At 39.5% G+C, this 14,132-nt stretch overlaps 2 protein-coding genes across 4 annotated transcripts in view; one reads left to right on the forward strand and one right to left on the reverse strand.

Annotated features, from left to right (window-relative positions):
* Positions 1-12,502, forward strand: part of GALK2 (galactokinase 2) — a 77,143-nt gene extending 64,641 nt beyond the window's left edge. For all 3 annotated transcript variants that reach the window (XM_050966644.1, XM_050966645.1, XM_050966646.1), the window contains 2 exons: positions 7,134-7,335; positions 11,972-12,502. In XM_050966644.1, coding sequence (XP_050822601.1) covers positions 7,134-7,335; positions 11,972-12,179 — 410 coding nt within the window. In that variant the 3' untranslated portion in view covers positions 12,180-12,502. The remainder of the gene's footprint in view (positions 1-7,133; positions 7,336-11,971) is intronic.
* FAM227B (family with sequence similarity 227 member B) overlaps positions 1-14,132 on the reverse strand; it is a 226,893-nt gene that overhangs the window by 41,668 nt on the left and 171,093 nt on the right. Inside the window, exon 17 of the mRNA XM_050966686.1 lies at positions 12,628-12,670. Coding sequence (XP_050822643.1) covers positions 12,628-12,670 — 43 coding nt within the window. The remainder of the gene's footprint in view (positions 1-12,627; positions 12,671-14,132) is intronic.

Below are 14,132 nucleotides of genomic sequence, written 5' to 3' on the forward strand. Positions count from 1 at the left end.
TCGTCCATGCTAATGACGGGTTCTGTTCGATAATGATCCAAAGCAGAGTGGACCGATGCATGTTCATTTTCATCATCTGAGTTAGATGCCACCAGCAGAAGGTTGATTTTCTTTTTTGGTGGTTCGGATTCTGTAGTTTCTGCATCAGAGTGTTGCTCTTTTAAGACATCTGAAAGCATTCTCCACACCTCCTCCCTCTCAGATTTTGGAAGGTAATTCTGATTTTTAAATCTTGGGTCGAGTGCTATATTTATCCTTAGAAATCTCACATTGGTAACAACTTTGCATTTTGTCAAATCTGCAGTGAAAGTGTTCTTAAACGTGCTGGGTCATCATCCGAGACTGCTATAACATGAAATATATGGCAGAATGTGGGTAAAACAGAACAGGAGACATACAATTCTCCCCCAAGAGGTTCAGTCACAAATTCAATTAACGCATTATTTTTTTAACGAGCATCATCAGCATGGAAGCATGTCCTCTGGAATGGGGGCCGAAGCATGAAGGGCCATATGAATGTTTCGCATATCTGGCATGTTAATACCTTGCAATTCCGGCTACAAAAGTGCTATGTGAATGCCTATTCTCACTTTCAGGTGACATTGTAAATAAGAAGCAGTCAGCAGTATGGCATGTAAATGTAAACAAACTTGTTTGTCTTAGCAATTGGCTGAACAAGAAATAGGACTGAGTGGACTTTGTTTTGTTTTTGAGTGCAGTTATATACCAAAAAAAAAAATCTACATTTGTAAGTTACACTTTCACGATGAAGAGATTGCACTACAATACTTGTATAAGGTGAATTGAAATATACTATTTATTTTGTTTATTTTTACAGTGCAAATATTTGTAATAAAAATAATATAAAATGAGCACTGCACACTTTGTATTCTGTGTTGTAATAAAAATAAATGTATTTGAAAATGTATAAAAACGTCCAAAAATATATAATAAATTCAATTGGTATTCTATTGTTTAAAGTGCGATTGATCACGATTAATTTTTTTTAGTTAATCGCATGAGTTAACTGCAGTTAATCGACACCCCTAGTAGTTACTCATAGGAGTAGGCCCATTAGAGGGACTGAGATGCCTTGTGTGTGTAACAACTCACCATTGTGGGTAAGAGGATGGGGAATCATAATCTGCCCTGGATGAAATATAACACACATAGCAACATTTTCTTGTATATATTAAAGGCCAGATTCAGTCACACACATTCAGTATTATCTTTCTCTGCCAATAGTTCCACTGAAATCAATGGGACACTTTACAGAGAAAGGTATAGTCCACATTTTTAAAGGTAGCAGAATCTTTCCCTTTAAGATTTTGGATGGTGAATTCTTCCCCTACGATAGATTCCTTGCAGCCCTACTACATCTTCAGAGATGAGCCATGTTTAGTTCATTAATATACAGTGAAATGTATCTTAAGCAGATGCCAGTGAGACCTGACAAAATGTATAGCCTAATAGAGGCTGATTTTTTAGCTAAAGGTCAAATTCTGCAGGAAACTTCAAAGAAATTAATCTGCTGAAAGTGAAGTAATAACAAATAATACCATTTACTGGAAACCACATTTAATGATTATTTAAAAAAAAATCTTTGGCAGCCGTGTGGATGGGTTTGAACGATTTTCATACACTTAAAATTCAAAAATGACCTTACCAAAAAACAAAAACCCAACCCCAACCATGGTACAGTTCTCTGCTATATTTAACTAACCCACATTTGTTTGAGACTAATAGTCCCTGGCCTATTGCTGTTTGCTTTTTCAAAGAACTTTATGTAGATTTCAGACAAGGTTTCATTAATGGCAGTTTAGTCTTAAGATTTCTACATTTTGTTGTTGCAGCCCTTGGTGCATTGAAAAATCCCAATGTTTCCTCCAAGGGCAGTTAGTAGGCAATGAATGTTTTGGACCCATTTGAGTAGGGCTCTGGATGGCGCGGAAGAAGTCATTTAAGGGCAAGTCCTTCGCAGAAACATGGAGGCCAGGTGCACAGAGCCCATAACGAGGCTGCAGGACCCACTCAGGTTCGTGGGGCTCGGGCTCAGGGGCTGTTTAATTGCAGTGAACATGTTTGGGCTTGGGGTGGAGCCCAGGCTGTAGGACATTGCAAGCTGGGAAGGTGACAGAGCTCAGGCTACAGCCTGAGCTCAAACGGCTATACCACCCCTTAGCCCAAGTCCCATGAGCCTGAGTCAGCTGACAGACCCAGCTGTAGGTTTTTTATTGTAGTGTAAACATACCTTAGTGTCCTAATTGCAGCTCCTTTGCATCCTTCTGAGCCAGGTAACAGAGAAGATGCTGCAGCCCTTAGTCCTTACCCGGGGCAAAACTGCCACTGACTTCAGGGGAGTCTAACCCCTGTGTAGGGACTGCAGGATTTCACCTTTGATGACTCTGTAATAGTCGTAGCTCTTTAAAACAGCTCTATTCCTAGCTCAGATATAAGATTTGTATTGTGCATCTGTAAGTTTTATACCTTTGCCACTTTGGCCACGGTAGGTTGAGACTTCAACGATCATTCTGTTCTCTTTGTAAAATATAAGGCCACCTGCCAATATTTTTTTTTACATAGTAAATGATTTCGGGATAGTCATCTCCTGCACACATCTAAGCTTCCTTGGCTATATGGCTCTTATCCAAGGACCGTCAGTTCAGATCTTTTCCTATTTGTGCAGTGGTGGCTGTTGTTCTCTCTAGGTCAGTGGCCTCCAGTTCAGACATAGATCCAGTTGTTAGAAATATCAGTTTTACTGCTGATATTTTTGATTGCATGGCAGTGAGTATTTAGATAGCCCTAATGTGGAAGATGGGCTTGCAGCATATGTCTGGATTTATGTATATCCTTAGTTTCCGAATCAGAGGCAGTGCCTGTTGAATACAAAGATGGTTGGCAGCCTGAAGTTTATTTTACTTGTATAGAGCATCAGACTCGGGGGTATGGGGAGGCAAACACTATAAAAAGATTTCGTTAAGCACGTGGTTAATTTTTTCGGATTGGATTGCTGCTATGCTCTGTCGTATCTATGACACTTGTGGTTTCCCCAAGTTTAGATTTACAGCTCCAAACTGTAAAAAACAGAAACCTTTCATCTAATGATATCATTTCTTAACTGATATTCACTTGGCAAAGAGTCATGTTTGCAAGGGAGTCTAAAACAACAAGAACACAAAACCAGTTTCTGTCATTTTGAATGTAATAATTGCTTGAAAGGATAACATTAGATTATAGTCAAACCAAATGTCAAGTTTGTGGAGTCTTCATGACATGAGAGAATGCTGTCAAAGACAGAGTTTCTGGCTAGCAGCCAGCAGTTAGAAGATCCATTCTAGTTGCCAATACATAACATGATGAGCATAACACAACCACAAAGTGTTTTAAGGTAATCTGGCCAGTAAAGCATTGCTTTACCAAAGGGTGGTCTCTGAATCAAATACAGCCTTTGGCAAGACTTCTACCTTAAAATTGAAACCAGACATGTTTTCAGTTCATTTTTTGGGTTACTACTGTTCAATGGTGATTTACAAGAGAGTGTGAGCTATGGCAATCTCTCACGCAACTTCAGATATGCCCTAAATGAATGCACATTTAGAAATCTCCTTGCTGTAAAACAATAGCTTCATAAGAAAAGAATATTTAAACAGAAATCATCTCAAAAAGAACTCTCTGGTTTCTGTGCCGAGCAGCCTTTCCCTGCCAATCCTGAACTCTCAGGCACTATTCTGCAACACATATTGCAAACAGCTACAGAAGCAACAAAAAGATGGAAATATATGGTAAAGCACAGCTCCAAATGCATCGGATAAATCAGAAATGGTTGTTTAAGCTTCCTCTGTTGCTCAGTGACATTTCCAATGAGACTGAGCTTCCAAGGGACATTCCTGTCTTTCCATTTTTTTTAATCTAGTCTAAAAACAGCTTGTATTCAGAAGGCAGCCATGTTCAATTCATCTTTATTAAGTAGTAGTTGAGTTACATAGTAAACGAAGGAATATTATCACCAAAGGGAAAAAAAGTTGTTTTGTTTTACCTATCACATAATATGAGCCCATTTGCTATAATCTGGCTCAGTACATCATCCTCAGCAGCTGTAAATTGGTGTAGCTCTTTTGAAGTCCTAATTTATAGTAGCTAATTTTTTATTCTAAATAAAGAGAATTAGATATTGGTGATGCTACAGGTAGCGACAGGACATGTTATGGGCACAGTGTGGGACACCACTATGTTGTGCCTGGTTTTGGCCACAGGGAAAGCACTGGATTCACCCTCACAGCCTCAGATCTGGAAGCATGAGACAGGGGGGTTTACTGTATTGGTGATGAATCTGCAGATTGCCTGTATCCAAGAACCCACCCGAGAGATCTTTCTTCATTCTAACCATGACTTCAAGTTGGCCTCCAGATTGAGTTCCCTGATGGAATTGGTGAAAACCCTGGCTTTGAACGTTCCTCCCGTGCCAAAAAAATAGACAGATTCAACATCCATCAGTGGATCTGAATGCCTTAGAACCAAGGAGCTAGATACGCTGAGCCTTCCTGATCCAGTGGCTTTGACAGTGCCAGGATACATCTAGATCTGGATAGTCTCCTATACAATAAGGAGATTGAGTCTGTGCATTTAGATTTTTAGTATTTTGATGAGACTTCTTCCTTAGAGTGTCTGAAAAAGAGATTTTTTTTAGAGAAGCAGCTAACAGCATTCATAACTCTCAGTACAGTGAGTGGACTTCCAACTGGAAAGATTTCTCTTTCCTTTGGAGATGAATCTGACAATTCTCCAATACATAAGGCCAAGTGGACACAGCCTCCTCCAAGAGTAAGCTCTCAAAGTCTCCTCCCACTGGTTTCTTTGCACAGAGACTAAAGGCCACACTGGTGAGAGACATTCTATTTAAAGACTATCACCTACATGAGGGACAGTGTTTGGACCCTGAGCACTTTTCTGGATTCACCATAACAGGAATCTACACTAAGTGCTAATGGAAACATGACTTTATTTAAAATGTCAATATTTGAATACAAACACTATCTACCAATAAACATTCTGCTAACTGCAGAGATTTTAATTTACCTGTGCAATCAAGGAGGAGAGAATGGTCCCAAATCTGCCTGTGGTGACCAAAGCAAGAAACAGTTGTTGAAGTGGTACTTTCGTAGCTGTTGGTGGAATATCAGATCCAGAGGCTGATTTGTGCATGCCCCCTCTGTCACAGTTCAGGGCAAATGCACTTGTACTCCCCTTGCATGGTCTACCAGTGGCACCCACTTTAGGTTCCTGGCTCTTCAGCCATCACCTCTGTTGGGTAGAAACCCACAGCTCTCTTTCTCCCGAATGGGTTTTTTTCCAGGCTGCACAGTTCCCTGCCTCCACTCTGATGTTCCCAGCAAGCCAGACTGCCTAACAGGCCAGCATCTGTGCTTAGCTTTCTCTCCAGAAGCAATGAACAGCATAATGCCTGGCAGTTTTAAGTTACCATATTGCTCTTTCTAAGCATGCACATTTATTCTTAAGGTGAAAGCATTATAGAGAAGACATATTAAGAACAATACAAGCACCTACACGCAAGCTATAAAGCTTACAAGAGGACACCCCAACTACAACCTCGGGCTCTAGTAAGTGTCAGTCCTTCAAAACCCACAACTGAGTTTTTTCTGTGGTTACATGTTCACAACCATCTCACATGCAGAACCAGAACCCAGGCTGGGGAGAGCAGCTTGGGCTTTTGATCTTGGCTTTTGGTAATCGGCAGACAAAGACCCTCTGCTCAGGGCGTAGCTTCAAAAGGCAGGGTTTTTGCATAATTGGAATTAGGGAATTTGTATTCACCTCTTCCTTTGTATTCCCCAGGAAAACCACTTAACACTTTTTATTCCAAAGGTCTTTATGCCATGTTGTTCAGTAAAGTCCATTGAACACCCAGATTTAACAACTGCCACATCTCCTGCCTTGAGAGGTTACTTACAATCCTGGCCAACAGTAATACATAAACTATTCATTTAATACAATGGACCTCAAAGATACTTAAACTTAATTCAGTAAGGTCTCCCTCAAAAATTGCCATATCTGTCACATCTGCCCTAAAGCAGTGGATGTAACTAGAGTGCTTGATCGGCCTTCTAAGGGAACCCACTGACTGGATACCATTTCTAACATGACCTTTCATAATTTCACATTTCAGGTATTTCAACTGTAAGCATGCTGCTAGCAAGCCAGCATACATCATATGGAATTGTTTGACAACCATCCTGTATAATTTCTCTCTTTAGAGCCTATGGGTCAGAACTCTCACATGCCTCTTCTTACTCTGGTTACCCCTAAACCTTTGGGTGTGAACTTGAGACCTGGGCCTCCCAGTCCCACCTTCCATCTGGTTTCTAGGGAGTGTATGTAGTGTCCTTTTGTCTCTGAAGGGGTTGGCTGCCCCAGCAATCGGTTGACATCCCTTTACCCCCACAGCGACCCAGAGGTATGACAAGCAGCAGTTCTTTGGATCAAAGGGAGAATAAAAGGTAGGGCTGCCTTCTTGTGAAGCGTGTCTCAACCATGCACTGCTTTTAACAGCAGAGAGTCTGGCAATGTAACTTCTTCAAACCTCGCATTGACTACAGGGTCAGGGCCTGGGGACTCTGGTGGCCTAACCTCAGCTTCTGGGGCAGCGGAGGGAGTGGAAGGATCACTGTTATATATTAGAACTGGTTTAAAAATATGTTTGGCAAAAATGTTCTTTGAGCAAGATTTCCCTTTCTTATTAAAAAAAATAAATCTTATGGACTCAAAGGGTCAGACCAGCTCTAATCTTTGTAACGTGATGCTAAAGCACCTTGCAAACTGTTTGCATGAAGAGTTGTCTATCACTTCATCTACCTTGTAATTCTTGCTAGAACATACATAAAATCATCAAAACTATAATAAACATTTTGGTTTGAAATCCTCAAACAGTATAAAAACAGAGCTTTTAAAAAGAAGTGTTGGTTATAGCAAAAATCTTCTGACTCAGGAGCCGTCTAATATAAATTAAAAATTACAGAAACAAATGTAAATCTTTTAAGTTTCCATTTTTTTCCTTTTCAGTTAGGTACCTGTTAATGAATAATTGTAACAAGAATAATTTCACTTTATTTTAGTTACCACCTTTAAACTGTACCAGCGAGCTAAACACGTGTACAGCGAAGCTGGCAGAGTGCTGGAATTTAAGAAGATATGCAGCGAGGCACCTGCTAGTGCAATCCAGCTGCTGGGAGAATTAATGAACCAGAGTCATATCAGCTGCAGGGACATGTATGAATGCAGCTGCCCTGAACTGGATCAGCTGGTGGACATCTGCCTGTAAGTTTTGACAGCAATAAACCGAGAACTCCTCTTTGAGAATGTGGTTGAATAGATGAGAAAACATGACATCATTAGCTATTGTAGTTTTAAAATGAAAGAAAAATATTCCTGTCTCTTATCACAAAATTAATCTCCTAAAGGGATATTATGTAGTCAAATGTTTCCCTGCTGACATCTGAGTAATGCTTGTCAGATGAAAGCTGCACTTTATGGCTTCATGATGGACTCTTCTTTCTGGACTGACTCTTCATCAAGAAATCTCACAGTAAATAAAGTTGGCTACTACTTTTTTAGGTTTCAGAAGAGTTCATGATCAGTTTTCTTAAAATGTCTTCTCAGTTGCTACTTTTAGATTTTATTTCTCCTTGCATATTCCTTAACCATTTCACTGCTGACGACCGTTGTAGCTTCAGGACTGTTAATGCAGTCTTTGATCTAATGTTGCCTTGAAATCACTATGAATCATCATTGACTAGCAGTTGTTGATGCTAAAAGTACATTTTGTCCAATGCAACTGATATACTAGGCAGCAGTAAAGTGGTTAAATATCAAATATGTTTTGAATGGACTATGGGATGATTAAGTAGAGCCAATGAAAGATCTTTGGCTGTGGAGTCTTGGCTCCATGCAAGGCATGGGCAAATGTGCAGTTTGAATAAGACAAAAGAAAAAGTAGAAAAAATAAAGGTCTGTCATTTTTCGTTACATTCACAACTAGATGGACACTGCTATGCAAGAAAAAATGTTCTGTAGCATAGAATCCAAAGAGAGAGATAAGCTTAATGCATACATGTAGCTAGGACTGTATTAAACTAAAATTATTAGGAACATTTTAATTAGATGGACCAAAATGTAATAGTGAAAGAAAAATGTGGTGGTTTCCCAAGTTCCATCAGATTTCTTTCTAAATGACCAACAGAAGAAAACATGCAGAATGTAACAAGAATAACTGAACACGGAACCAGACCTCAGTTAGAGTATAAAATTATTTTTGAAACTGTGTCCATTGTATGTGACAAAACTTATTTGTTCACCATTCACTCCATCCATAAGCAACATTAATGTATTTCAGTTGTTTCTGGATTTAACATTTCTTAAGGATAAAGACAGTTTTGCAGCTACATTGCTACCTATAGTTAATTATGAAAATTGATTGATACAAACTTTTATTTTATGGCCAAGATTTTCAAAGCTGACCAATGATTTTGGGTGCCACAGTTTTTAGGTGCCAAACTTGATACATCTTGAAGTGGCCAAATTTTCAGAAAACATTGAGCATCCGCCCTCTGTAAGGTCCATTTAAACTGTCTTAAATTGGTTACTCAAAAACTGAGGCACCTAAAAATCTCTAGGCACTCTTGAAAATTTTATCTAACATATTTAAGATCATGGATCAGCAACTGCATAAATTATATTGTCTTTACTTACAGTGATATACAGCTGACATGTAACTTTAAAAACCTTTCCAAAAATACATTCCAAGCATTGCCTCCTCACAAGGTTTAAAGTGTAGAGAATAATCTGCATATCCAGAGGTTTTCTGTTTTGCCTAGATCTTTACGTTTTAATATCTACTCCCTGCCAAGATACAAAGAGATCCCTATTGACTATGGTTTGGAGCACTGAAAAGTTTAGCCACTAGTTGGTCAACTATTTTTGCAGAGAGAGTAGACTTGTACTTTCTGTAACCTGTCTGTCTCATGTTATTAATGGCTGTTTTTCTTGTTAGTTGTTTGAAGCAGATGGAGCAAATAAAAAAGGGAGAGATTTTCAAAAGCACTTAAGAGATTTAGAGGCACTGAAAGTCAATTGGACTAGGGCTCCTAAATCCCTTTGCAGCTTTCAAAAACCTCGAGTCCCTAAACCACTGTGGATAATTTTCTTGCTACCCCCTATTCTCCATTTCTTGGTGGCACGTGTTCTAATAAATTAGGTGTTGTCAGCCTTGCCTCTGACAGCTAGAGAGGTATTATTTACAAGAGGATACTCTTAAATAAGGTGCCTGAATTTCAGAGGTGTTGAGCACCAACAATTTCAGTGACTTCTGTGGGAGCGACTGGTGCTCAGCACCTCTAAACACCGAGCCCCTTGTGAGGTACCTAGAGATTTAATTAGGTGCCTAATCTTAGCATCCAAGTTTGAAAATGTTGGCCACATTATTTTGAAGCACAGTAGCTTCAGCTGTAACACACAACTCGTTTCCTTTAAAATGATCTTTTATTACATTTTTAAAATGACTACGTATAACAGCAAATCATAGGATGTGACCACAGAGAATTATCAAATGATTCAGAATAAATCTGAAGATATTTAAATGGCATTCCACAATCCAAAGCCAACACTGTATCTGCAATACAACACTTAAAAACTGGGTTGCATCCCAAGTGAATTTGGGCAGTTGATTTAGAGAACTGGATTGAAACCCATGAAGGCAAGGGGAATCTTTCCATTGATTTCACAGAAAGCTGGATTGGATCCTGCTTGCTTTAAGAAGTTGCTTCTGTGGATCAGAGAATAAAGACAGCTGAGAAAAAGAGCAGCGTACAAAAAAAATATAAAATTGCAAAGAAATAAAATAAAGATTGAAAATCAGGAATGAACAGATAATTGAGTCAATATGTAGGATAGTGACCCTCCATTAAACACACACATAGAGTAGGTCATGGATTCAGAAAAGCAGTTAAGCATTAATTTCATTTAAGCACATGTCTAATGAACCACATGTAGCTGCCTTCCTCAAGCAGGGCCTGAGCAAGTACTATCCTAGCATCTTGAAACATTCATTTAACATAGCGGTTTTCAACCTGTGGTCCGCAGACCATTAGGGGTCTAAGATTTTCAGAGGGGTCCACACCTTCATTTGAAATTTTTTTAGAGGTCTGCAAATGAAAAAAGATTGAAAAGCACCAGTTTAACATAAGGAGTACATGTGAGATGGTATCACAAATTATTCAAAATTAGTCCTCATTCACTATTATATCATTAACATCATGCCCAGTTTCATCAGCCCTAGACTGTGGTTGTCAATGAAGAGAATCTCCCAATGTGTAGATATTAGAAGCATATCAAAATTATTTGATCTACACAGTGGGTTGGAAACCTCATGACAGTGGATTCTCTGGTGAGTTTTCTAGTTCATGCTGTTTTTGTGGCATTTTTGACCTACCCAGAGGAAACCTTCTCATGGTGTTGTCCTGCACCTTCTGGATTTGGCTGGAGCCAGACAATGCAGACATGCAAGAAAATGAATTAAAAAATGGAATCAAGATTTTTTCTGAATTCCAATTAGATTTGGTTTGAGTCTTGCAGATTAGGATCATAGGATTTGCCAATGGGCCACTATCCTGGCTCTTGGAGTGGCCTGTACCTTGGATCTTTCAGCAGAAGGAGTAAGCAAGAAAATGTCATTTGTTTGCAGTTGTCACTTCCCCTTGGCTTCCCTTTGTGGGAATTTTTCTCTTTAAAAATATTTAGAAATAAATTGTAATAAAACAACAAAGGTTTTTCTACGTTGGTATGAAAAAAAATGGAATAATAGAAAACAACCATTACTAGTCTGAAAATATCAACTAATGTGGTGTTTTATCACATGAAGGACAGAAGGTACACACGTAGGACCAGATTCTGATCTTAGCTGCACTGTTGTAAATCCACTCAAATCAAACAGCCGTCAACTACCGGAAGAGGGATTCCAAAGAGGATGGAGTTAGGCTGTTCTCAGTGGTGGCAGATGACAGAACAAGGAGTAATAGTCTCAAGTTGCAGTGGGGGAGGTCTAGCCTGGATATTGGGAAACACTATTTCACTAGGAGGGTGGTGAAGCACTGGAATGGTTTACCTAGGGAGGTGGTGGACTCTCCATCCTTAGAGGTTTTTAAGGCCCAGCTTCACAAAGCCCTGGCTGGGATGATTCAGTTGGTGTTGGTCCTGCTTTGAGCAGGGAGTTAGACTGGATGACCTCCTGAGGTCTCTTCCATCCCTAATCTTCTATGATTCTAAACCAGTGTAACCACGGTCAGATTCTGGCTCTTAATTTTTGTTTTTAAGGCAGACCAGATGGCTGAGTGATGGGACTCTTAGTCTAACTTTTTTTGAATTTTGCAGTACTCCTTTTTCCTTACTAGCACCATGACTAGTTCTGAAGAAGCCTCTGAATCTTCAGAACATGTTATGTCTATACTGGAACAGCAGAAATGTATAGTGTGCTGACACTACCAAATTTGAAAATGTCTTATGTGAATAGACCCTGGACAATTAGTGCATGAATGTTCCTTTATTTTTGTCATGTCCTCCTGTCTTAATTTCTGGTGTTTTAAGATTATTGCTAACTAATACCCCTCAGGTATTGCAAAGTTTTTAAACATTCTGAGAGAGGCTTATTTTTGCACTTGATGGAAATAACTATATTTCAGAATTTAAGTTGCCAAATTAAATTTGCAGAATTTAAGTTGTCCAAAACATTCACTGCAAATGGAGTTCAAATGTCTCATAAGAGCAAATGTGCCATATAGTTTTGAAAATGAGAAATAAATGCGTCCCACATTCACTGTGCTCTGTAGGCAGTTTATGTATGACAAATGATCTCCTTTGATATATTGCACTCAATTTTTTATTGTTATTATTATTATTGTAGGCAGTCTGGGGCCATCGGGTCACGCTTGACTGGAGCAGGATGGGGCGGCTGCACTGTGTCAATGGTGCCTTCTGACAAGCTGAGTACCTTCCTAACAAATGTGAAAGAAGCTTATTACAAACGCAGTGACCAAAGGTTAGCTCTGGAGAAGAATAGTCTGTTTGCTACCAAACCTGGAGGTGGAGCTTTGGTTTTTCTTGAGGCCTAAAGAATGTAAAAGTTTCAAAGAAACTATGTAGGGCATTTGGGAACTGGCAGGACTTCCTATGCCACAGTAAATTAATCCCTTTTCTGTTTTGTATTATAATGAGCAGTTGCTATTATCAAGATACATTTCTGAAGAAACAATTAGAAGAGATTTCTTAGGCGTATAATGCATTTTTCCATACTAAAACTATCCTTCCAACGAAAAGCAGTCTAAATACTTATTTCTTTCTGGATTATGCAATGTAAAGGTGATTTACTAAAACGTATTCTTTTGAAAAACGGAACAAAGCAGACAGTTCAAATAAAGAGGAATACTTTTCTTAAGTCTTTTTTTCTTTCTTTTTTTTACTGATATAAAGGTAAGTGCAAATTGAACAGAGAGCTATTTCACTTTATCAACCCAAATGAGGTAATATTCAACCCTTGCTTTAATGTTGGGGTTTACTCACTTCTTCCACTACTGGGTGGTTTCTTGTCCCATGTTGCGAATTCCTGTGGAAAACAAAGAAGCAAATTGAACTGTTAGGGGAATTGCAAATGTTTTGCTGAACATTGAAACTTTTGTAGGATTCTCAATGAGGAAAATATATGCTGTTATTTTTGCAGTAGCGCCTCTAGACCTCAGTCAGGGATTAGGGCCCCATTGTGTTAAGTAGTATGAGCTTATTGTTGCAACTGTTTAGAATGCAGTTACCACAGTATTTTTACAACATTTGAGAGAACTGCCAACTCTTTCCAAATCCTGAGGAAGCTGAGTGACAGGCTTCCTGGTTTCTTGGCCAGAGTGAGTGACATCATAGCTATCATGCAGGCTGAAAGAGCTACTCAAGTCTGACTCCTCTCTTCCATGCCATAACTTTCTCAAAAATTTTCCTTCGGGGCTAAAGTTTCTCTTGCTTGGTCTTAGCCCAACAATGACATTTTGGGTTTTAACAAAATATGTTCTACTATTTTTGAGTTGTGCATCATGAAAAAGATATTTCCCCTAAACTACCAAATAGCCAAGCAGACTTTATGGTGGTCAGACAACTCAAAAACAAATTAATTTTAATCTTTATAGGTGTTTGCAGAAATTTGGCTCACAATTGAAAAAGCTACAAATAATTGAAAGTTTCCCATTGACTAGGGATAGAACTTAATTTCTGTTATTCTTTGACTGCTCATTGAGGAAACAGTCCTCTCACCAGTGCCAAACCAAAGTAAATGGGCTTGGTGGAGGGTTGGCCTTCCTGGGAGGAGGGGGTAGGGGTAAGAGCGAGTCTTGCAGATTCTGTTGGCAGCCTCATGGCTGCAAGAGTAATAATTAATAATGAGCATCTGCAATCATGCTTCCTCTCCCTCTCAGGATAAATGGTTAGTGGCTCCAGCCTAGTTTACCCATCCCTTATAGTGGTGAGGAAGGAACCTCTAGGAAATTCTGCTCCATAGTATGCAACGTACTTGCTCCCTGCCTTGTGTAGTGGAACCTCAGAGGTTTTCTGTTGGCAGGACTCATGCAGACTTGATGGACCAAGCAAGATTTGTCCCTGTGTATATCTCTAGAGCTACACCAGTTTGACTACAAAAATCTGCATTCAAATAGACATCTCTCAGAAGAGATGTAGTATCCATTACCCAGACTATCCCAGGTGAGGAGTGAGTTCTGGGATGCTTCTGACCAAGTGAAGGAGGGCTGCCACATTTGAACCAGGAGGCAACACAGACTTGCAGACTTTTTCAGGAGTCTCACTGGGAACATGTAAGAGTAACATTAAAGGTAGGGACTTCTGCTCCTGGGGTGTCAGAAACAAACAGAACACTGGGGATCAGGGAAATAAGCTGACAGTTCTCAGAGGAAGAAAGACAAAGGTTTAAGTCAGGGCAGCTGGAGAAGAAGAACAGAACGATGGGATTGAGGGGAGATGAGTTAGAGGGATCTGGCTGGTAGGGGGAAGGAGGGCAATGAGGGATGTGG

Source organism: Gopherus flavomarginatus, chromosome 9 (assembly GCF_025201925.1).
Source record: "Gopherus flavomarginatus isolate rGopFla2 chromosome 9, rGopFla2.mat.asm, whole genome shotgun sequence".
In the NCBI taxonomy this organism is placed as follows: Eukaryota; Metazoa; Chordata; order Testudines; family Testudinidae; genus Gopherus; species Gopherus flavomarginatus.